The 23763-nt window shown below is 37.5% G+C and overlaps 2 protein-coding genes across 13 annotated transcripts in view; one reads left to right on the top strand and one right to left on the bottom strand.

The window, feature by feature from the left end:
• Positions 1–22897, top strand: part of mrpl21 (mitochondrial ribosomal protein L21) — a 167422-nt gene extending 144525 nt beyond the window's left edge. The window contains exon 8 of the mRNA XM_056247143.1: positions 22887–22897. The gene's annotated coding sequence lies outside the window, so the exon portion shown is untranslated. The remainder of the gene's footprint in view (positions 1–22886) is intronic.
• The window catches only part of LOC130082291 (multiple PDZ domain protein), a 109521-nt gene that overhangs the window by 61794 nt on the left and 23964 nt on the right, over positions 1–23763 (bottom strand). For 11 of the 12 annotated variants that reach the window (XM_056247128.1, XM_056247131.1, XM_056247138.1 and 8 more), the window contains exons 6-15: positions 20973–21186; positions 18881–19009; positions 18040–18228; positions 16879–16981; positions 10920–11008; positions 10321–10522; positions 7309–7395; positions 7142–7224; positions 5974–6120; positions 4805–4972 (exon numbers count right to left, since the gene is read on the bottom strand). In XM_056247128.1, the coding sequence (XP_056103103.1) occupies positions 4805–4972; positions 5974–6120; positions 7142–7224; positions 7309–7395; positions 10321–10522; positions 10920–11008; positions 16879–16981; positions 18040–18228; positions 18881–19009; positions 20973–21186 (1411 nt within the window). The remainder of the gene's footprint in view (positions 1–4804; positions 4973–5973; positions 6121–7141; positions 7225–7308; positions 7396–10320; positions 10523–10919; positions 11009–16878; positions 16982–18039; positions 18229–18880; positions 19010–20972; positions 21187–23763) is intronic. The other variant, XM_056247136.1, reaches the window with a different exon arrangement.

Genomic DNA, 23763 nt, shown 5'->3' with positions numbered 1-23763 from the left:
CCCATGTGACAACGTGGACATGTGATTTTGCACATGTGAAATTTAACATGTGAAATATGTGGAACACATGTGCTTTGCACATGTTAAAGGTAATTTGCACATGGGAAACGTGTGGTTTTGGAACATTTTCATGTGAAACCCATGTATATTCCCATGTGAAACCCATGGGATTGCATGTGAAACCCATGTGATTACATGTGAAACCCATGGGATTGCATGTGAAACCCATGTGATTACATGTGAAACCCATGGGATGTGAAACCCATGTGAAACCCATGTGATTACATGTGAAACCCATGTGATTACATGTGAAACCCATGGGATTGCATGTGAAACCCATGTGATTACATGTGAAACCCATGGGATTGCATGTGAAACCCATGTGATTGCATGTGAAACCCATGTGATTACATGTGAAACCCATGGGATTGCATGTGAAACCCAAAATTCCCATGTGAAATCCATGAGCTTACATGTGAAACGTAAAATTCCCATGTGAAACATTTAATCACATGTGAAACCCATGAGATATCATGTGAAATGTAAAATATCTCATGTGAAACCCATAGAATGACATTTGAAACCCATCAACAATCCATGTTAAAGCTACACACCATGTAAACCTGTAACTTCATGTGAAATCCATGTAAAAATCATTAAGCAATATACCACAGAAAACGGTAGGCCTACCATGTTCTTGTGTAGGCTCTATAGCCTAATGTTTCCCAACATTAAAACAAATAATTCAAAAAAAAAATTTTTTCACTTTTTATTTCATTTCAAAATATGCAATACAAATTGAATGTTTAAAACAAACAAAGCAAAACCAAATTAAAATTATACATAAAAAGCCGCAAAAAACGCAGGTATACGCGCATGTGTGTGTGTGTGGTGTGCGTTTGTGAAAGTGTGTTGTCTCAGTCCTTTGTGTCTCCTGCAGCAGGCATCCTGTTTTGGGATAGAAAAAGATCAAAGATTAGGGCAGTGCAAACCATAGACTGTAAAAAAAAATATGGACGTAGTGTCCGTGACGTCACCCCGTAGGTTTCTGAAAAGCATTTTTATGGGGCTTAATAATTAATTATTATTCATTTGTAATGTTATTATGTCATTAAACGTTTTACGTAAATATGCTATGGAAATACATCTTGCTTAAACAACTGTATAAGACGAGTGGTGCGTCTCATTTATAAAAAAAACTATTGACAGTTTGTGATTAGATCACAATGTAGACTGAGGAATAAACTGAGTCATCAGTCCTCGCGCATGTCGGTTTCGCAAATGTGAACAGACCACATGGGGATCACACTTGGATGTTGGATCGTCTGAATATTACCTTTCTGCTCGTCTCCTCAGATCTTTTAACTTTTGTGCCATGCAGACCTTGATCTCAGTGCCTCCGATGCCTGGGTGCCTCTTTTTGACATGGTCTGTAAGAAATGAGATTGATTACATTAAAATTTGAAAACAAGTTTGACATGAAGTGACATAACTGCCAGATTCAAACTGTGCTTTCCGCGCTATGGCTGGCGCTGACGGACGCGCTCAGCGCTTGTCATATATAATAACTATTGATAAAAGATATTCAGACATGCTTACCAATTATTAGCTGCACCTTTTGTAGGTCAAGGCTCTTTTTTCACCAACAACCCCTTTTTTTCCGTTCATGCTGCCATCTCTTCGAAAGAGAAGATGGAGTCCATAAGAGTTCTGGTTAACTTTTTGTAGCCCTTACATCTTTGAGCATGATCCAAAGCAACTGGGTTCATTAAGTCAGTCACAGACTTGTTCTGCAAAGCAAAAAATAAAATAAAAAATAGAACATTTTCGTCAGGACAGAAACCGTGATCTTTTCAACGTTATTGCATATTAGGTGAGGTTTTCACTTTGGAGCTGTGAGTGTAAATTTTAGCATACAAGTATTTATTGTTCATGCTCGAGTCTTGATACTCTTTTACCTTCATATTCCAGAGTTTAGGGGTAAAATGCGAGAAATCTCCTTTAGTGGACTTGGATATGCTGGGCACTACTCACTGATCTATATAAATGACTTGATTGCTCATGACGTCATGTAAATTGAAGTCACCATATTCTATTGAATTAATAGGAAATCATCTGACTTTAATGAGTAAACATGACCTAACGAGTCAGTGTTTTTTATATTTGAATTCTATACATTCTTACCATGTAAACATCCAAAACATTTCTGATTATTATCAATGTTGAAAACAGTTGTGCTGATTAATGTGTTTGTGTAAACCATTGTAACAGTTTAAACCATTTTTTCCCCTCCAGGATTCATTGTTAAATAGACCACAAACATATGAAGGGTAGTTTACACTAATGTTCAAACATTTGGGGTCAATGATAGATTTAAAAATGAACAGAAAAAAAAGAAGAAATTCATATTTTTACTCAGCAAGGATGCATTAAATTGATCAAAAGAGAGAGTAAGGATTTCTGTTTCAAATAAATGCTGTTATTTTAACCTTTCTATTCATCAAATAATCCTGAAAAACACAAAAATATGAAGCAGCACAACTGTTTTCAACACTGATAATAATCATAAATGTTTTTTTGAGCATCAAATCGTCATATTAGAATAATTTATGAAGGATGATGTGAAGCTGTGATGCTGAAAATTCAGCTTTGATCATAGGAAGTAATTGCATTTTACAATATATTCACATAGAAAACAGTTTTTATTTATTTATATTATTTCACAATATTATTGTTTTTAATGTTTTTTGGTGAACATAAGAGAAAGAGACATAAACATTTGTACCAAGACAATTAGTGTATGTTTGACATTAGTGTATGTTTGGCGTTTTACTTACTAATCATATGGTTCATCAATAGTGCTTTAGAGATGAAGATCAGCTCCACTCCGCTCCGTTGAAGGGCATCAGCACTGAAGGATCTAAGAACACAACAAGCCATTTGTCACTGAGCCAACAATGCAATGCCAGGTTTATTGAAAGGAAAGAAGCTACAGCAGAGGTGAAATGCAGAAAAGAGAAAGAATTTAAAGAATATACAGAATATAATTTCTTAACTAGGATAACAGAATTTTTTTTTGGGTTTACTTATTCATTTAATTTTGCTCATACGGTGTAACTTCGTTTGGATGTCAAAACCTTCTTAAAATAAACAATTTAAAAAAACAAATTGAGAAATAAAATGAGGTTATTTAATGAGCTTCCTCGGCTCACCTGTGTCCTAACGTTACTTCTCCGGCAGCAGCTTTCTCCAGAAATGTTGAAGTCGTGGAGCTTTCTCTCTGTTATGGGTTATTTTGTTACTACTGAAATCACAGAACATTTTTTAATCAAAATGTGTTTAACGTTACCATTGAGCTAACGTTAGTTTCAGCCAATTTTCTTGCTCCTGAAAGTAACATCACCGATACGTTATGTTTACGTTTGTGTTAAATAAATTAGCTCACTTCCAAGTAAAACCTTTACAAAACCTCTCATCTACACATAAGAGGTGATTAAAAGCCCAAACTTTAATAAATAAAAGTTCAACCGAGTTAACATTACGTTAGCCTAGCTAGCTGCTACCTCTTCAGAAAACGGTTGAGATCCTAACGGACTTTTTCCGAAGACACTACACCATGTAAATTTTTAACAGAATCGTGTCAATTACAAGTAAGAGAAATGTCAAAAACAGTTGTGAGTATTATTCGTGTGATTTTAGAGACTAATCTCACCTGGAAAAAGCCGTGAAAAGTTTAAACAACATCGAGAGAGGGAGTTTTGTTGCTTACCAGTAGCAGTGGTCCCGCGCCGTTTCCATGGCAACTCTGCGCGCCGGCCGCTCCAGTGTTTGAAATACTCGAAAGTTCACGCGCACGGCATTGATTAAACCACGTCAAAATCATGCAGCACTTAAAATGAAAAGTTTAATATCCACTTTATTTTATTTGAAAACGTGCTTGCAGTAGCCTATTGATTATATCAAATATAATATACTGTTGATTATGTAAAATATATTTACAATATAGCTTTAGAAATGGTAAACAGTGTTGAAATAAAAGTATTGCAAAAACTCATTAAAAACTATACGTGTATATAAGTGTTAGTATATACACATGCATTATAAGCTTTATGTTCTATGCATTTTGTGTGAAAAAGGCTATTGAAGCTAAAAATGTACAGTATTTGTGACGTGGTAACATAATTCACATGTTAAAACCTATTACAACGTGCAAATATATTTCACATGAGCTCCACATTATTACCTATAACATGTTTTCCACATGTGCCACGTGTTCCATTAAGTTCACATGTGGTGACATGTTGTTCACATGTGGTCGAACATTACTGCATGTGGTGACATGTTGTTCACATGTGGTCGAACATTACTGCATGTGGTGACATGTTGTTCACATGTGGTGAAACATTGTTCACATGTGATGACATGTTGTTCATATGTGGTCACATGTGGGCATATGTGGTCACATGTGGTCACATGTGGGCACATGTGGAAAACATGTGATAACATGTGAAATTCATGTGTTTTTTCTGTAAGGGAAACTACTAAGAGTCTGTAAGTACCTAAATACTTCATATGGTCCATGTATGATAATATGAAAACAGGTAATTAAAAACATTATTAAAACTTAATTTTAATTTAATTTCATACTACTTTAATTTAGTTTTTTTGGTGGAAAGAAAAGACCACAACCACACTGTTTTGCAATAATGTTGAAGTGATTGTGCATTATCCTTTACGCATGTAAATGTAATCTTACATATTAAATCTAAAAAGGATTTGACATTTAATGAAAGATTTAATGTACCTGAACTATGGAATCTGTGGCCACATCCTCTGGCTGTGGTTGGTCAGTTTGGCTGTCAGTCATTATAGGGGCGGGTCTACAGCAGACCATGGTCACAGATAGAGGAAGTTCTTTCAGTATGTCAACAACCTCTTTGTGATTCTCTCCTCTGAGAGGAATGCCATTCACCTGAACAAATATACGCACAATGTATGAATTTTTTGAGAATAATGAAGAGATACTCAAAACATTATTATTGGTGTCAACGTGTGTATTTATGCTTTGTTTTTTTTTTTTAAATCAACCAAATATTCAAAATTGAGGGGACCAAATGCAAAAGTTTAAGAGTCTACCATTGAACAACAAAAAAAAAAAACGTTTTAATAAGATAAAAAAAAAAAAAAAAATTAATACTTTAATTCAGTAAGGATGCATTCAATTGATCAAAAATGACAGTAAAAACCTAATGTTACAAAAAAATTATATTTCAAGTAAATGCTGTTTTTTGTTGTCCATCAAAGAATCCAGAAAAAAAAATATCACGGTTTCCACAAACATATCAAGCAGCACAACTGTTTTCAGCACTGATAATAATAAGAAATGTTTCTTTAGCATCAAATCAGCATATTAGAATGATTTCTGAAGGATCATGTGACAGTGAAGAATAGAGTAATGATGCTGAAAATTACATTTTAATATATATATATATATATTACAATAAAAAAGTTATTTTAAATTGTAATAATATTTGATATTATTACTATTTTTATTGTACTTTTGATCAAATAAATGCAGCATTGGTGAGCAGAAAAGATTTATTTTAGAAAATATTAAAAACGACTCCAAACATTTGAACGGTACTGTATATTTCTGACTAAGGTCCATGTTCTGGTTAAGCCCTTATTCCAAACAATTCCAAACATTTACATGCCTCGTAGCTATTGGAATATTCCTGTATACAGGATAATACAGTTAATACAGGCATAAGCCAACTGTCTTGTTCAGATTTCTAGAAATGGAAATCTCGACTTAATCTAGTTTGGCAAATTTGATTAATTAAAGACATATGACACATACGTAATCAAAATTGGGCCAAATTCCAATGATACATTTTTTTTTAACACATATTGGTGGTCAGACTCAGTTCAGTTGTTTCTTATGGTAATCACCCTGTTGTGTGGTGGTTTTACCTCTAGCAGTTCGTCTCCACTACAGATCTTTCCAGATCGTCCGACAGGTCCTTCAGGAAGTACGGAGCTAAGGAAGTGATGGCCAGCACACGCATCCAGACTGATCCCTAAACCGCTGTTCTCACTAAACTTCTCTACTTGAGCCACCTGCACATACATCAACACAGAATGACTGAATCGTTCAAAAAACATTACAAACTTTAAAAAAGCCCCCATTTACTCCAGCATGAGCCACAAGTATAGTCTACTTAAAAAAAAAAAAAAACCTGCTTCACTCCAAATATACAAACAGATTTTGATGTTAGTGGTAATAAATATCAGATTAAGTGTGTTCGAGAACGTTACATTCAGTTTGAACATTACATTCAGTTTGCAGTTTGCAAATATATTATTTCCATAATAAGTATCTTGTTTTTTTAAGTATACTAAAGTGTACTTTTTTCACAATGGTAAATATAGGGGCAATAAGGGGCACTCTGAAGTTATATGATCTTGAAATATTAAATTAAATGTTTTCAAACTATTCTTCATCAATGTTTAAAAAAAAATCCCATGTCCAGGCATAAAGATCTGACCATGGTCTGAATCAAAACTGGACTGGTTTTAGTATAGTGTGTGATTGTGTGGATTTTTTTTGATGGTAATGACATTATTCACTTTTCTGCAAAGACGTTACAACAAGTTAACTAACACAACAAGTTAACTGGCAGAAAATTTACTTTGAATCTATAAAAAAGATAATAAAATTGTTAATTTAATTAGATTTTCACAAGTCTAGGCTACTGGTTAAGTAGCCTACTACATCTAATATAAATCTAAATCTGAATCACATTTTTGATCATTGAACTGCACATGCCATGTGCTCCTGTCACTTCTCATTTACATAATAATAAAAAACCTATTCTGTGACAGCAGTTTTGGGAACAACAATTATCTGTTATAAATAAATGACAAACTAATCACATAAATACCAAATTAATTAAAATAGCTACAAATTAAAGAATTTATAATTATTGACTTATTATTATAATTACTAATAATAATTAAAGAAATTAAAGAGACACAATAAAAATGTACAAAGGTATTATTTTTCTTTCTTTTAAATCATACCCGGTCACAAAAAGTCCTTCTAATAAAAAAAAAAATCAGGCATAAACGAGTTACTCACAATGACTTCACTGCGGACACTGAGCTCATTCTGCCACTTCTGCAAAAGTTTGTGTTCCTCCTCCGAGCTCAGCTTAACAGGACCTGAGAGAGACATGACAACATTATCTGCCAGTCTCTGCATGTCAATTCACTGATATCAGTCGCAAAATGGCAAAAGTCTCTCACCGTCACGTCTTTCTGGAGTTCTGATGGGTTGAACCGTGACAGACTGAGGTTTGGCGGTTTCCTCTGGCGTGAGAAACAGTCTCTCATCTACACACACACACACACACACACACACACACACACACACACACACACACACACACACACACACACACACACACACACACACACACACACACACACACACACACACACACACACACACACACACACACACACACACACACACACACACACACACACACACACACACACACACACAAAGACAAAAACACAGTGGCATGAGTGATGTGTGACCCTATTGGTTTGAACTCCCTTTATATAATAACAGGCTTCTTAGGATTGTGATGAAAGGATGAGTGAGGATTTTTACTCTAAATAAGGTGCAGCGGTTGCGGGGCTTGCACACACAAAGAGGATCAACCAAACTTTCTTTCTCTTTCTTATTGGGTTAAAGTTAGATCTCAGTTCTGGCTTTACATTTCTGTTGTAATATCTTCAAGTATTCTCTCCATATTTATGTATTTATCAGGAAAGGGTTTGCCGCATTTTACAAAACAAAACACTGGCACTGACATATTTTAAGATATGTCAGAACAAGCTTCTTTCAGTTAAAACAGCTCAAACATGCATTTTAGTCTGGGACTAGGCTTAAGCTTTGTTTGTGATACCGGAGGGTAGTTACACAAAAAATAACTGTTTTAATTTTGATAACTGGACACCACTCATGTGATGAAACGTGATGAAGTCATCAATGTAGAATACTACTATTTGAATTTTTTAATCAAATAGTAGTTTGACTTTTATTTTTTCCACACAGTGCTAACTAAAAATAAAAATCGTTGTCAATTAAAATACATTTAAAATAAAACATAAATATTACATGAAGAACTTAACTTAAAAAACAAAAATCAGAAATGCTGTCTTGGAAACTAACTAAAATAAATAAGTTTAAGTTTAAGTACTAAAATTGCTAAAACTGAAACTCAAATAACAGTTTTAGACAGAGACAGAGGGAAAGAACCTGGCACACAAGACTGTGTAACTGCACAGGCAGTTATTGAGCTCAGGCTGAGTCCCTGAGATTGAATCCGCATCTAGACTATAAAACCTGATTAATGTGTGGAGAGAGGACCCTGCTGCAGCACAAACATCTTACAAGGATGCACGCCTAGCAAGAGCTTTGGAAAACAAGACATTCCTAGTGGAGTAGAGCCCTAATCCTTCATAGGAGAGGGATAATGCGTCAGTGATCCAATGCGATATGTTGCTTGGTGACCGCATTCCCCCTATTGCTGCCACCAAATCAGACCAGAAGTTAATAGAACTTATGCAACTGGTCTGAGCATGTAGGTGCTCTGGATGTAGATGCTCAAAGCACAGACTGAACATAACAGATGCAGACTTTCTTGCTCTTGCGTTTCATTATGTGGAGGAAAGGCAACTGGCTGACCAGAACTTTTGGAATATAGTTTGGTCTGGGGTGCGGTATAGCTCTGAAATCACCTGGAGCAAAGTCTAAGCAGGTAATGCTCCCGGGATCAATGCTAGGTCCCAGGAAGGAACTCGCGACCCGCAGCTACCGTGTGGCACTGTGCAAGAACCAAGACACCAGAGGATGTCCTCCAACAGAAGCTCCATCTAAAGGTATGTGGCTAGCTGAAATGGCTGCCACATAGACCTTTAGAGTAGCTGGGATCAAACTCATTGAAGACATTCTTGAACAAACTACAGCACTGAACCAACACGGCAGTCGACTGGTTTGAAGTGGCACTGCTCGCACCATGATCCATTTTAAGGCATACAGCTTTCTGGTGGAAGGAGCTCTAGAACTCAGAACAGTCTCAACAACCTTGGTCGAGAGACCAGAATATATGAGCTTGTAACTCAGGGTACACCCAAAGTTTCCAGATCTCCTGCTTTAGGGTGGGAGATTGTCCCTTGCACTTGAGAAGGAAGATCTCTCTGAACTGGAATCTCCTGTGGAATGTCATCTAGGAGAGAAATCATGTTCGAGAACCATACTCGGGCTGGCCAGAACAGAGCAACTAGGAGAAGGTGGACTCGGTCCAGGCAATCCCCTTGCTAGAACCACGGGGAGCAGAGATATCCAAGGAAAGGCATCTAGCCACAGAGGAGCTTGAGGAGTGAGGGTGAACCAGAGGGGACAGTGGGTCGTCTTCTCTGAGGCGAACAAGTCCACTTCCGCTCGGCCATACTTCTGCCACATGGACTCCAATACTTGTGAATAGAGTCGCCATTCACCGGGCCTCAACTGTAATAAAGTGCGTGCAGCGCGCTCTCCCTTTCATTACTGCAGTGACCAGTAGCCTATCGCTCCAGAGAGACTGTAAGCTGGATCACAAACTGATCCATCCTCGTGTAACAACTTCAACCATGGTGTCCTCAGTGACTCAGATCCTGGGAGTCTATGGAGACTCTTATGTTCGTTGGTACATCCAACAACAGTACGTAATGTTTTTTGGCACAGACATCGTATATCCCCAGCTGCTACAGCGAGTAAACAGAAATGGCGGAGCGCTGTGGCTCACTCAGGGCGGGATCTATACTAATAGGGCAGATTGTCACCGATCATGGATGGGGCTTACGTAGTAAGAGTAGTGAAACCACGAGTTTGGAGAGATTGTTAATTATTTATGGGGATTATAAAAAAAACTGGTTGTTTACACATGCTGTAGACACACATCGGTGTTCAAACACCTTATAAAAATGAATTTTGCATAATAGGTCCCTTTTAAAGCACACAGCTCATACAGACTATATTTTCATTTAATTAAATTGCAGCCTTTTGCACTAAGCCCTACCGTGGTGTAGATTTTATTTCATTTTAATTGTGCAAGCTTAATATTAGCTACTTGAAAAAGGCCAATGTTCTGCTCCAAGGAAAGAAAACTGCATTTGTGGAGTGTTTAAACAGATGTGAACGACCGATGTTAGCAGCTTAATTCAAACACTCATTCAACAGGACAACAGTAATTGGGCATGTGGTACCGTGCTTGGTATTTGTTCGCTCCATTGTTGAGCTTCTTGATGCGCTGGGAGTAGTCTCCACAGTGACAGGTATGACTGACGGACATGCGTCCTCTGGTTTAAAGCCGCGTCGGACGAGTTTCAGGTTTACTGTCTGACCAGTATGTCTCAGAATCTCCACAGCCTGCTGGTTGGTGTAATCCTGGATATTCACACCATCTACCTGCACATACACACACACACACACACACACACACACACACACAAGTTTAGACTTTAATACATTTCAATCTCATGTTGAGATAATTTACGACCCTTGACAGTCCAAGTCACACAGATCAATATATATGGGAGGGATTTTCATTAACAAACTGATGGGAATTAATTCATTTTCAATAAATGAGAAAAGTTTAACTTTATGCGAATGACTAATGAATAAAATATCTCAAACCGCTATTTCGCCAAACCCAATGCATATACACATAAGCACACATTCATACACACAGAAGCAATTTCACGTATATGCATTAAATCCTTTTGACGTTGATAAGCGCTCCAACACAAAACATGTTTATACAAGAGTTTTATATAACACATTCTGTTGGAAATAAATAACTCACAGCTATGATCTGATCTCCAACATGAATTCGCCCATCTTGCTCCACCGCGCTGTCCCTCGAAATGCTCTTCACGAATATCCCAGAGGGCTCTGCAACAGGAAATTACAGTCAGCAAAGGTTAAACGCTAGAATGAGAATACACATTTGAGCTGAAATTTGCCCAGAGTAAGAAAGAGAAACAGTAAATATCAAGCCTGTCACTGTCAGGGACAGAAACGTCAGAATACTTGAAATCAGTCAGGAGTGATATTTTCTGCACATGCAGGCTTTACATAATAAAATCTCTTTTTAATAGAGTGGGAAACACAAAATATCACATGTAACTTACACTGAAAGTTAAACCTGAATGAAACCCATTATGAAAAAGAAGAGTGCTTAATTGTTTTGAATGTGCACTGGTAGCAGTGGCGAGAGGTGACTTCTTTAACTAGGTATGCTGAGTGCCTCCGAAATGAGACGCATGCAGTGTTTTTGAACGAATCTCTTGAATGAATGATTCAATGACAAAACATTCACTTGTCACCACCTACTGGTGTAACAATGCAATCGAAACAATCTTTATTTGAAGAGTCAAGTTACTTTCGAAAGGTGCTTTACTGTATTTTATTCACTGCTACCATAGTATTTAGATCTGAAATATAAACTTGCATAATTTTCTGTGCTAATTTGAATTTGTAATACAGAAATAACGACACTGTGTGGATGAAAAGACTGCTTGTGAAGTTGTTTCATACCTATACACAGGGGCGTAGCAACCGGGGGGGACACGTCCCCCCCACTTTTAGAAACAGGTGATTCTGTCCCCCGCATTTTTTTTTATACTCAGCGCCAATATTTCCGCCCGTGTTCTCTGATTTGTTACTTAGACTTGAGTGAGCTAACATTCAGCCAATCACAGCGCGAAGCATCTATTGGGCGCGTCTGCCATGAGCTTCAAATCTTTTGTTGCTCTAGTCTTGCGAATTTTCGTGTTTGTTTAGTCGCTTTGCTGTTTGGCCGTCTAATGCACCCCAGAAAAAAAGCAGAGGACTACATCATTTTTTTCAAACACACACTGTTAGCCTACAGTATGTCGCGATGACATGAATCACACGTAAAGTTTCCTTGTTATGATTTAACCTACTGTAACGCTGCTGTAAGACGAGACAACAGAACCCCTATGGGTTCACGTCGCGCCGGATTGTGCCGAGTGTGTGTTAAATGCTCTCCTACTTGTTGCTTTGGATAAAAGCGTCTGTTAAATGAGACATAGATTATTCCCAGCAGGCACACAACGTCATAAGACGTTGATATTTGGTTAAATTTTGGTTGCGACGTCGGGTGACCAAAATGCAATGTAAATTCAACATGTCAATGTTAAATTGATGTCCAATACCGAATACATTGATTTAGGTTTTATTGATATATTTTTTATAAAATGTCTGTTGTATAAAATTACTGTAGGCTAGATGTAATCTGTTTTGTACTCATTGAACACTTTTTTTTGGTCCAACTGTTAAGTGAGATAAAAGTTATTGTTCAAGTGTAGTTTAACTGAAATATTGTAAATATCATAAAATATCTTTATTTCATAAAAATAAAGTATATATGTCCACAGTTGTCTGAAAGTCCCAAGTCCTGCAATATTTTTTTATTTCGAGTATGATTTCACAAAAATAGGTTGCTGTAAACTATCATGGCATGTTCCCAAAATTGGCACTAGGGTGCTGTAAAATGCCAATTGCTATTCCATCTAGAATTTATTATTATGAACATCACCTTTCAGTCCCTCCAGAAAAACGCGATTATGCGATCGCATGATTCAATGCATAATCAGCCAAAGTCTGCATATTTATGCGGGGGCATTTTTTCAAATACGCCGCACTTTTGCCGTATAAATTGCCGATTTCCACGCAAAATATGCGGGGCTTGTAAGATTTCATAATCCCCGCATTTTTGTTGCAAAAAAAAGTCACATATATCTTAGCAGAAAGTTGAAAAATGTTGCGTTTGCTTCACACGAGAGCAGCCGTTTCCCCCGGTTGCCATGGGAACGTTATGAAGTGACGTAATTACTCGACATGAACATCATTGAAAAAAAAATGAAAAAAAAGCTGTAAAACAGGAAACATTTTTTTCATATTTTATTTATTCATTTTTACAGAAGTTGTAGCATATTACTTTTGTAAAGCTACAGAACTTGTTTGACTCATCAATGTTTTGTAAGTTTGAGCCATGTGTTTATTAAGGTCTGAAATAAAACAAGATTAAATATTCCAGCACTTTCTGTGATGTAGTATGTTTGCTTATCATAGGAAGTAATAAGAAATAGCTCTTTACATTAAGGTAGTAGCCTAGTGAGAACAGGGTGTTGGGGAATCACTTTTTCTCTCTTTTTCATCAAACCGCAGTTTTTGCAAGTTCCCGCAATTTCATCACATAAAATTGCAAATATCCTGCATATTCCATCGCCGCATAATCAAGGATTTTTGCCCGCAACAATCACAAAAAAACTCGGCATTTTTCTGGAAGGACTGACCTTTGGGTCACATCACCACACCATTTTGTCCCCCCCACTTTTATAATGGCTGCTACGCCCCTGCCTATACATGACAACTGCTTTCTCTGGGTCAGTGGCAGCGCCAAAGCAGATCTGAATATTTGCTGTGATCGTACTTGTCAAAGAAAGTTTTAATAAACAGCCAAAGCGCTGATATTAAGGAATAAGATCGTGTCAGTGTTTGAATCGAGATCGCAATCTTTTATTGATTAATTGTAGCTCTATCTTATAGTATAATATAACAAAAAGTAAAATACTAATTAAAATAAATATAAGTATAATAAAAAAAAAAGTATTCTTAAAAAATAAGATGAGATTTAAAGGAGACAGATCATTAAAATCTGACTTTTTACGTGTTTAAGTGCTATAATCGGGTCCCCGGTGCATCTACCAACCCAGAAAACGTGAAAAGTGACAACCCAGTAACTTTGCTTTGGTAAGCCTTTCTTTGCGAGTATGTCAAAAAATAAGCCGATCAGATTCAGCTCCCCTTCTGACGTAGGAAGGGGATCTTATTATAATATTACCATCCCTTAATCTGCACGTTTCCACCCACAGCGCCGCCATTTGGTTTTCGCAACTACTAGAACGTTATTACTACTCATACATGTAACCAGTTCTAACGCAATGGCAAAATCTCGAGCAAAGCATGCAAACTGTTCTGTCGTTGGCTGCACAGGCGAGCACAGAACACTATTTGACCAAAACATGTCACAGCTGTCTTATAAAGACCTCAGGGAACTGTGTTAACTTGTGTAAAAGTTAAACATGACGGTACATGCAAGTTGATGAAATTAATCAATGTAACTCCACAACAACTACATAAATGTATCCACTTAACCATTCAGAAACATCCAGGTGCATCTAAAAGTTCCAACATCTTCCTGAGTCTCTCCGTAAGGCTGCACTCCTCGACTGGTTATTTCTGAGATTTTGGATGAGATTCGTGTGTTTTGTTATTGCCGGAGTATCCGAAGCTCATGTAAAGGATCGGCTCTCTTCTGAATGGGGGCGGGGAGAAGCAGCTCATTTGCATTTAAAGGGACACACCCAAAACGGGGCAAATTTGACAAGCTATAATAAATGAACTGGGGGGTATTTTGAGCTGAAATTTCGACACATTCTGGGGACACCATAGATTTATATCACATCTTGTGAAAAGAGGCATAATATGTCACCTTTAATGCAAATTGATGACTTTTCCAAGGCATATACTATCATTAACAACCTCGGATACAGTAGGTCTACTTACAGTCAGTCTTTAACGGTCTTTAAAGTTTTCGTAAAAAAATAATTTTCCAATGGAGAAGATTAAATACTATGAAAATAGTTATGACTTTCTTGTAGCAACAGCACATTTTTTCGCTGTGGGGAGCGATTCGAGGACAGCTTTCAAAGCTTACATGGGCACCTGACTTGAAGTGTCCTTCAAATCTTATAAAAGCAATATAAGAGCTTTTAATATACTATATAATATTTATTTTTACAAATATAAAAAGAAAACGCTATAATACTTTTTCATATACATTCACTTTCTTTGTTTTACAGTTATAACTTATTATTAATAACATATTAGATAGGACTGTTACACAGAGACCGTAAACTAATGAAGATAGAGAATGGGCACGCAGTGTTTTTAGTGCTGTCAAAATAAAAGTCCCACTTCCAACACATCAGCCAAAAAGAAAAAAAATTCCCATCATGCCTTGGCGATATATCAGTCGACCACTTATAGAAACCATAAATGTTTGTTTTACCATAAATGTTTGTCAGTATATTCATTCGAGTGATATTATCATGCAATTAAGCACCCGAGAACATTACATTCAGTTTGCAGTAGAGTTGTCAAGAAGTAACGACTTCAGTACTGAAGTCAGTACTAAAATTAAAAAAATGTGACGATACCAGCATTTCCCTCTAGCATTTTGAGCGCTGCTGAATGGATTCTTAAACACCTCTGATTGGCCATTTTGTTGACACGCTCAACATACAGTATATGACTGTGATTGGCTACAATGATCAACAATAACATCTTTGACGCTCTTCACCAAGCGCTTACATAGATACACACAGGAGACCACTGCGTTGCTTACACAGATACAACTCCCATGTGTATCTGTGTAAGCGCTCGATGAGGAGCGTCAAAGATGTCAATGTTGATCATTGTAGCCAATCACAGACACATATGTTGAGCGCGTTAACACAATGGCCAATCAGAGACATATTGTATATGTTGAGCACGTAAACACAATGGCCAATCAGAGGTGTTTAAGCGCTAAAAATGCTAGAGGGAAATGCTGGTATCGTTTTTTTAATTTCAGTACAGACCTGGTACAGAAGTCGGTACTTTTGACAACTCTAGTTTACACTTAAGTATATTCTTTTAAAGTTTATTAATTCTGTACTAAGTATTCATTTGCTAAATAAACTGTAAGCTAAAGCAGTGGTTCCCAAACTGAGGGGTGCCTTATAAAAATATAAATGAATGATGCATGATTCTGCACTAAGCATGGACAAGTATGTGAAAGGACTGCCAGTGCCAGGTAAAACTAAAGCAGAAGACAAATCTACTTCAAACGTTACAACAACCAAAACAATGTGTCTACATCAGACGCAAGCGGCGCGATGCGACAAAAGCTAATATAACCCATTATAATCAGTGATGCTGTCTACACTTGATGCAGCGTGACATGAAAAATCCCCAACAGTAAACTGATGCCCCTTTCTGTTTCAGATGCACTCCAGTGCTGACACAAAGGACAAATGGATTTGCAACGTTCGCTTTGTCGCATCCAGCGTAGATAGCCTCAAGACAAGAAAATAATGATGAGGCATATCTCGCCCACGGATTCACCAGTACAATGGTGGCTAATGAAGAGAGGTCACGGTGTGTGCCTCAAAATATTAGCTTCTGACAGTATGAATCCGAACTAGTTAAAACGCCACTTAGAGAATTCACATCACGAACACAAAGAGAAGCCTGTTGATGTTGGGAACTAGTACTGTACTTGTAGTACTGTATTAATTAAAATGTTTCAAGTAAATCCTATAGGATTTTGCAAGCAAGGTCATGTTTGAGAGTCATTAAGTGATTGCATGAAAATATTTTTCTCTACAAAATGGCTGGCCTGGCAGAAAAAGTTTGGGAACCACTGAGCTAAAGAGTACTTATTATACACAAGGGGTTGTCACATCTATATACAGCAAATCATAACACTAAATGAAAATTTAACAAGCCGCATTCAAGGTATCATTCACGTGACGTCCATAGCCCAAAAACTTACAAGCTGAAGTTTAAGACTTAGGATCTGGGCAAGAGCAATAGTTACAGTGACTACTAAATACAATATTCATCAGTTTGTTCAGTATGCACTTCAGTTCTGTTTGGTAATATAATTTGGTGTATGATTTAAAGTTCACCTGAGGTTTTGTCCCCAACATATCCAGCGATGGTGATGCCCAATCCCTGAGCATTCTTCGTTAAGCTAACATCAAAAGCGCCCTGTTCCTCTTCCTCAAAACCCTGAAAGCAGAAAACATTGCAGTGAGAACAGAATGAAAAAGAAACCTCTTAATTTAAATTTGATACATTTTATTACCAATTATAACAATATTCTCAAGAATTTTTTTTTTTTATATATACTATATACTATTTTGTATTATTAGATAAAGGAAAAAATAAGAAACAAATGCAATATTTCTTAATAAATTCATCCAAGAGTTGTGCTATCCACACTGATATTCTCTTATGTTCTCACTGTACATAATGTCAGTTGTTCTATTTGTTTCATTTTCTTCTAATGACATAAGTGAGCACTTCTGAGTAAGTCTTGTGAGTCATGAAAGAGCAACCACTGAGCAATAACATATACCTCTGGGTGAGTCAGTTACCACACTTAAACAAACAGCTCAGTGTTTTACATATTGTTCAGACTGATCTGTATAGACCCCTTTTGCGCCAACGTCACAATTACATCACGGCACTAGCTGGAGGCAAAACAAAGTGAAAACTGGAGGCGGCCAGTATAATGTTTTCTAAATTATTGTGATTATTTGTGAATCATCTATGATTGTATACATTGTTGTGATATATTGTGATAAGACTTTTTGAAGAACCTGGTAAGAAAGAATAATCAAATACATAGTTAATTAATATAATTTTAATACATAAAAAATATTTTTATTTCTAGAAACATCATTAAAATTGCCCTCAGTTTTTCTTTACGCTCGGTTTCTCTATAAGGTAGGTGTAGAAGTCAGCCCACTCAACCAAGGTAACGTTAATCCTGTCAGATCGTCCATGCATTGAGTGAGCGTGTAGGCTACGGGTCGGCCCATCTGGTTCCGTCCGTTAAAATTAACTTTTGAAAATAACAATCGCGGTCCTGGACAGTGAGTGGCCTTACACATTAAGTTAAAATCTGATTTCTCCAGTCATTGTTTAAAAACAAGCTAACAAAACTTGCTAACTAGCATTGAAGTGGCCAGAGGGATCGTTCTGCCACCACCTAAGCTCCGCCCACAAAAATATGTCACCATGTTTACCAACTGAAAAGGGGGTCTATATGAACGGCGCTGTACCTGTTGCTCAGTTACAGTTGGCAAGGAGACAGGAGCGGGCGGAGCATCGTCTGCCGTCCCACGACTGATGAGGAGTCGAACTCTGTTGCCACATTGTTTCAAAACTTGAGCAACCTGCTCACTGCTTAGACCAAACAAATCCGTATCACCGATTCGCAAAACGTGATCCCCACTTCGTAAGCGACCATCCTAGAAGCAATGAGAGAGACAGATTTTATGACAACCTTCACTGTTTTCGTTCTTGGGTTAAATTAACAAGAATCCTCACAGGGTTATTAGACAATTATTTAATGTATGTCATAATGTTGAGATAAAGGGGTGGTTCAGAATTTTGGATTGTTTGATTTTTAACATTATTCTCTCAACAGACATTTACATCGATAGTCTGGCGTTATAATTTATTTGCTTTTGGTGTACTGTGGAGTGGGTAAAACTGTTTTTAATGGCAGGCTAGCAGTTACCATTGACTCGCACTAGCCTAGCACCGGCGAACTATGCAACTGGAACGACTGGATGAAAATTTTTGAAAACTGTCTCCACTGATAAATAACACTAAGGCTAACTTGCAAATGAGGCCCGATGTCCAAAATTCTGAACCACCCCTTTAAGTTTTGTTTTTTACGTCTTTCCTTAATGTTCCTTAAATGCTTGAAAAGAAACCAAAACGTTTAAGGTTGAGGAGAGTATAAAAGGTCAGAGAAAGAGACATATTAGGAGGAACAGACAGACAAAAACACCCCAGGTTGTAATAATGCATAAAAAAGTCAACATGAACTGAACTGATAAAGTCACCCAGGAACAGAAAAAAAACAAAACAAAACATGGATGATCTGATGTTTACCTGGTCAGCGATGCCTCCAGGTAGGATGGTTTTGACGATAACACCTGTGGTTTTACCGCCAACAATCCCAAAACCCAAACCAGTTCCATCGTTCACCAGCTCAATTGTCTCCACGTGAGTCCAATGGGTCTAAAAAGCACACAAAAAGAGATAAATGAACACGCAAGATGGTCAAAGACAAATAAGGTTGCCCATCTTGATGATAAACAAATGTAGTTTAAAACGCATGTGGCAAGTTCATAATTTTTGTATTCATACCAGTTTCAATTGTTTCCAAAAAAATGTGAGATAACTAAGAACGTAACAGCGATTCTATCATTGACAGATGATGACCACAAGAGTGCCACAAAAAATTTGGATTTTACTGCCTCACGTAACGTGGATTAAAATACAATACCAACAAAAGATATGTGATGCAGCCACCCCTATAAGAGAACGCACCCTGTTCCCCCTCTTTGGAAAACTTCTCATGAAAAATGCTAGTTGTTCAAGTGAACATTAACTGCTAGTCATTTGACATCTTTACTGTTGTATTTGTAACTCAAGTTCTAATTCCTGATTCCTGATTGACTAAATCAGTGGATCACCAATATCAATAGTGACCTGAAGGCAACTCACCCATATCAAGGCAGATGACCACATTACTGCTGCAAAGACGTCTGTGACAGAGACTCCTTTAGGAGTGGCTTGTGACACAGTTACACTCCTGATGGAATGACACACCAGTGGACATGATTGAGGACTATCAAGTATCACATAGGCACCAGAGATCACCTCTGTCCCTCAATGTGACAGCCGTTGTTATGCAAGTAGTGATCCCCGTGCTCCACACTAGTCGAGGGTGCTATTTAATGTATTCTGAATTGCAAAATGTACACCATAGACCCTGCCCCAATAGTCAATTAGCAAAGTGTATTGTCAATTTCTTATTAACATTTTCAGAATGAGTGGAATCGATAGTAAAACATTTGTGCTACCACCCGGGAAACAGGTGAGATTAAGTTAATTAATTCAAAACAAACAGATCCATCAACACCGTGCCGCCATATTCCAAATTTTTTGATCTGACACACTAAAACAAAACTTCTGGGTGTACTGTTAACTCAAGAGAAAACCAGAAGCTATAGACCTTGTTTAGGTTAGACGCCATATTGAATTTAACAAGGATGAAAACAAGTCTGAGAGGGATCGACTTAGTCAATTGCAATTGCAAGCACTGTTCCTAGATCACTTAATTTTCACAACTCACAACTTTCAAAACTGTTTTGTGGAGTTTTTGTCTACTGAGAGACGTGCTTTTATCCAAAGACAGATCCTTTTATCTAAAGCGACTTACAAAAGATGAATACAAGTGATTTATCTTAAAAAGGCAAAAACACTGTGCTGGGTGAGCCCCCACAAATCTCAACTCGATTTAAAAAATGTTTATATACCAACTATTTTTGTTTTTTAAATATTAACAACTTTGAGTGCTTTGTCCAGTTCACAGATGTTGATGACTTGAAGCTCAAACAAACTACACAATCTGCAATCCCAAAAGGAAAGCAGTATGGGGTCGAATCCTTTTAAAAAAGGGGCTGTCACGTCTCTATTATGTATGTCTCACTCCCCGCTATGCGCAGCAGGAATATTCACATGCTTAGCCGTTGCTTGGCAGTTGGAACTTGGAAGACATGAAATAGAACTTTAATATCACTTTCAACTATTTTTTGGGCATTCTAGTGGTGTAACCTTCCAAAAAAGTAGTATATTTCCCTTGAATAGAATAATACACTGCAATCAATTTCCTATTATAAGTTATGATACAGCTTAGTTTGTTGGTCCATTGGTTCGGATTGCTTTCTCACCACAAGCAAACCACTTCAGAGTTAATTTTCAATCTGGCAGAGACCACCTTGTTCAGGAAATCTTGGACCGATTTTTTAGGCACGGATTTGAGCTTCATGTGTGTTTATATGTTTCTAAATGAACAAAACTAAAAGGAAAAATGCATCAGGTTCTGAAATTAACACTCCAAAGAAACCAGGAGTGAGGTTTATTTATGTATGTATGTGTGTGTGTGTGTGTGTGTGTGTGTGTGTGTTTGTCTCACCGCACTGGAGTGTGCTGAAAGTGTGCTAGCAGCACTGGGGGTTCTGGACACGACTGGGCTGGAAAGCTGTGGTACGGGCCCACGGGCAACAGTGAGGTTCACACAGTCTGATGCTCGCTGAAGAAGCACGATGGCCTGCTGATGACTGACGCTCTGATCCAATGGCTGACAATTAATTGCCAATATCTGATCTCCCTCCTTCAGTTTTCCATCGCTAGGGTAAAGTAGAGAACATACGCTTAACAGCCAAAGTTCACCATCACTACAGTGCAAAGAATGTGAAAGTTTCAAGCTTAAATAAGGACATGACACTAGTGTAAATGAAAAGAAATTCGATCACTTTGTAACATCAAACCTCACTGGTTTTTGCGCGTCATGTGACATCAAGTCTTGGAATAAACCACCGAAGCTGTATAGATTCATTTTACACTTCTTATCTCCTTTTTGGAGCTTGAAACTTTTGTAACACATTAACTGTTACTGTATTGACAAAAACAACTGAAACATTCTTTAAAAATCTTTTGTGCTCCTCAAAAAGAAAATCATGAGTTTAGAACAACATAAGGGGCGAGTACATGATGACAGGATTTTGGAGGGTACTATCCCTTTAAATCCAGCATTCCTGTAAGTCAACTAATCCCTTGTGAAAAAGAAGCATGCTTAGTTGTACTGAATGTGTACTTGTATGGAGCAAGGGTATTTCATGGATATATTTCATATACTTTTAGTGTTCCAAACTTGAACCAGCAGTGTATGTGCACATATTTCATCATGTCTTCTTCAAATGAAATACATATGTGCAAAAAAAGACACTGATACAGATGTATTCTGATAGAAGATAATGATGCAGACCGAAAATTCAAAGAAGAATGGGCAAAAAAGTAACTATGCCTTTATTCCATCTGTGTTAAACTGATGCACGTCAATTGTTCAGAGATTGTAGTGCTCGTAAACGTAAAATATTATTATAGACCATCTTCCTCATTTTTCATATAGACCGATAGCTCTGCAAAGTTATAATGCTGATTTGTTGATATTTCTAATAATAATTTATCAGAATGTATTTGATTTGTTCATGATAGTCGTCTCTAATGATAATATTATTATGAGTTTGTTGTCATAGGGTTATATATATTTTTTAAAACATCAAGTTGCCCCCACCAACTCTGTTGTTGTTTGTATTTTTCTTCGCTCATATTTTAATATTCATTTGTCTGTATAATGACTGTGTGTTGCAGGTCTGTGTTTTATTCATACTTTGCAGTCACGTGACTACCATGGATACCTGGCGGGCAACAAACGGGTATTTTCAACGTAGAGTCCTGTAGTTCCAGGTCTTATGGGTCTTTTAGTAGCTATCAAGTCTGTTAGCGAGCTAGCTGCATAACTATGGACTAGAAATAGGATTAACGCCAAGGTAGCTAAATTGTGTAAAGCAGACATGGTTTTTTAAGATAATCGAGCAGTAATAATTCCTCCGTAAATAATATCTATAGCTCTACTGTTGGGTCATCTCTGGTTCTCATTGAAAACCATAGATATCACAAACCTCAAAACACCAACTTTTGTATAGTAAAACTGGCGATGTCCTGGCAAGATCCTTGATTAGTTTACTGGGTTTCGTTGCTGGAGGACGACGTTCTTGCCCGCCATCCAGTACTTGTGACGTCACGTGCAAAGTATGAATTGGTTGTTGTGTCCCCTCCTCCCACCCTCTACACTCTCACTTTTCCACAGCTTTACATGCCCATTTTTTTTGTCTTTTTCAAATCTCAGGTGTGAATGACCAGTGCTAAAACAGGGGGGTTTCATGACACTTTAAAAGTATTTTTTTTTTGTTGCAGATAATACAATAATAATGAAAAAGGGGCAAAAAGTGCACTTTGTAATAATGTCCAATTCAATTTTTTACTTTAAAGTAAATTTTTATTGTTTTAATACAAAGTTCTGTCATGAAACTCAAGATGTCGCAGGCTGATAGGTCCTTAACTCAATTTGTTAGTGATCACATCATTATCTACATAGCGCAGCTGACTGGTTGCTGTGGCATCAGCAGCCAATGAGCTTGCAGCTCAACCTTCAATTACTTGGCATTGTTTGCTATTAGCAGTCTGCAGCGCACTTTCAGAAACCCTCCAGCTTCCCCAGCTCCACCAGGATCCATGTTCTCATTCTGTTTACGCCAAATTCTGACTCTACCATCTGAATGTCTCAACAGAAATCGAGACTCATCAGACCAGGCAACATTTTTCCAGTCTTCAACTGTCCAATTTTGGTGAGATCTTGCAAATTGTAGCCTCTTTTTCCTATTTGTAGTGGAGATGAGTGGTACCCGGTGGGCTCTTCTGCTGTTGTAGCCCATCCGCCTCAAGGTTGTGCGTGTTGTGGCTTCACAAATGCTTTGCTGCATACCTCGGTTGTAACGAGTGGTTATTTCAGTCAAAGTTGCTCTTCTATCAGCTTGAATCAGTCGGTCCTCTGACCTCTAGCATCAACAAGGCATTTTCGCCCACAGGACTGTCGCATACTGGATGTTTTTCCCTTTTCACACCATTCTTTGTAAACCTTAAAAATGGTTGTGCGTGAAAATCACAGTAACTGAGCAGATTGTGAAATACTGAGACCGGCCCGTCTGGCACCAACAACCATGCCACGCTCAAAATTGCTTAAATCACCTTTCTTTCCCATTCTGACATTCATGCTGCGTCCCAATTCGCCTACTTATACTACGCCCTAAAAGTATGTACTCTTTTTGTGAAGAAAAAGTACATACTTTTGAGTGTGTAGCAAA

The sequence above is a fragment of the Rhinichthys klamathensis genome, unplaced genomic scaffold (assembly GCF_029890125.1).
Source record: "Rhinichthys klamathensis goyatoka isolate OS25496 unplaced genomic scaffold, OSU_Roscu_1.1 h1tg000042l_1, whole genome shotgun sequence".
Taxonomy (NCBI): domain Eukaryota; kingdom Metazoa; phylum Chordata; class Actinopteri; order Cypriniformes; family Leuciscidae; genus Rhinichthys; species Rhinichthys klamathensis.
The sequence above is the reverse complement of the archived record's forward strand: the minus strand, read 5'-3'. Positions and strand labels throughout refer to the sequence as shown.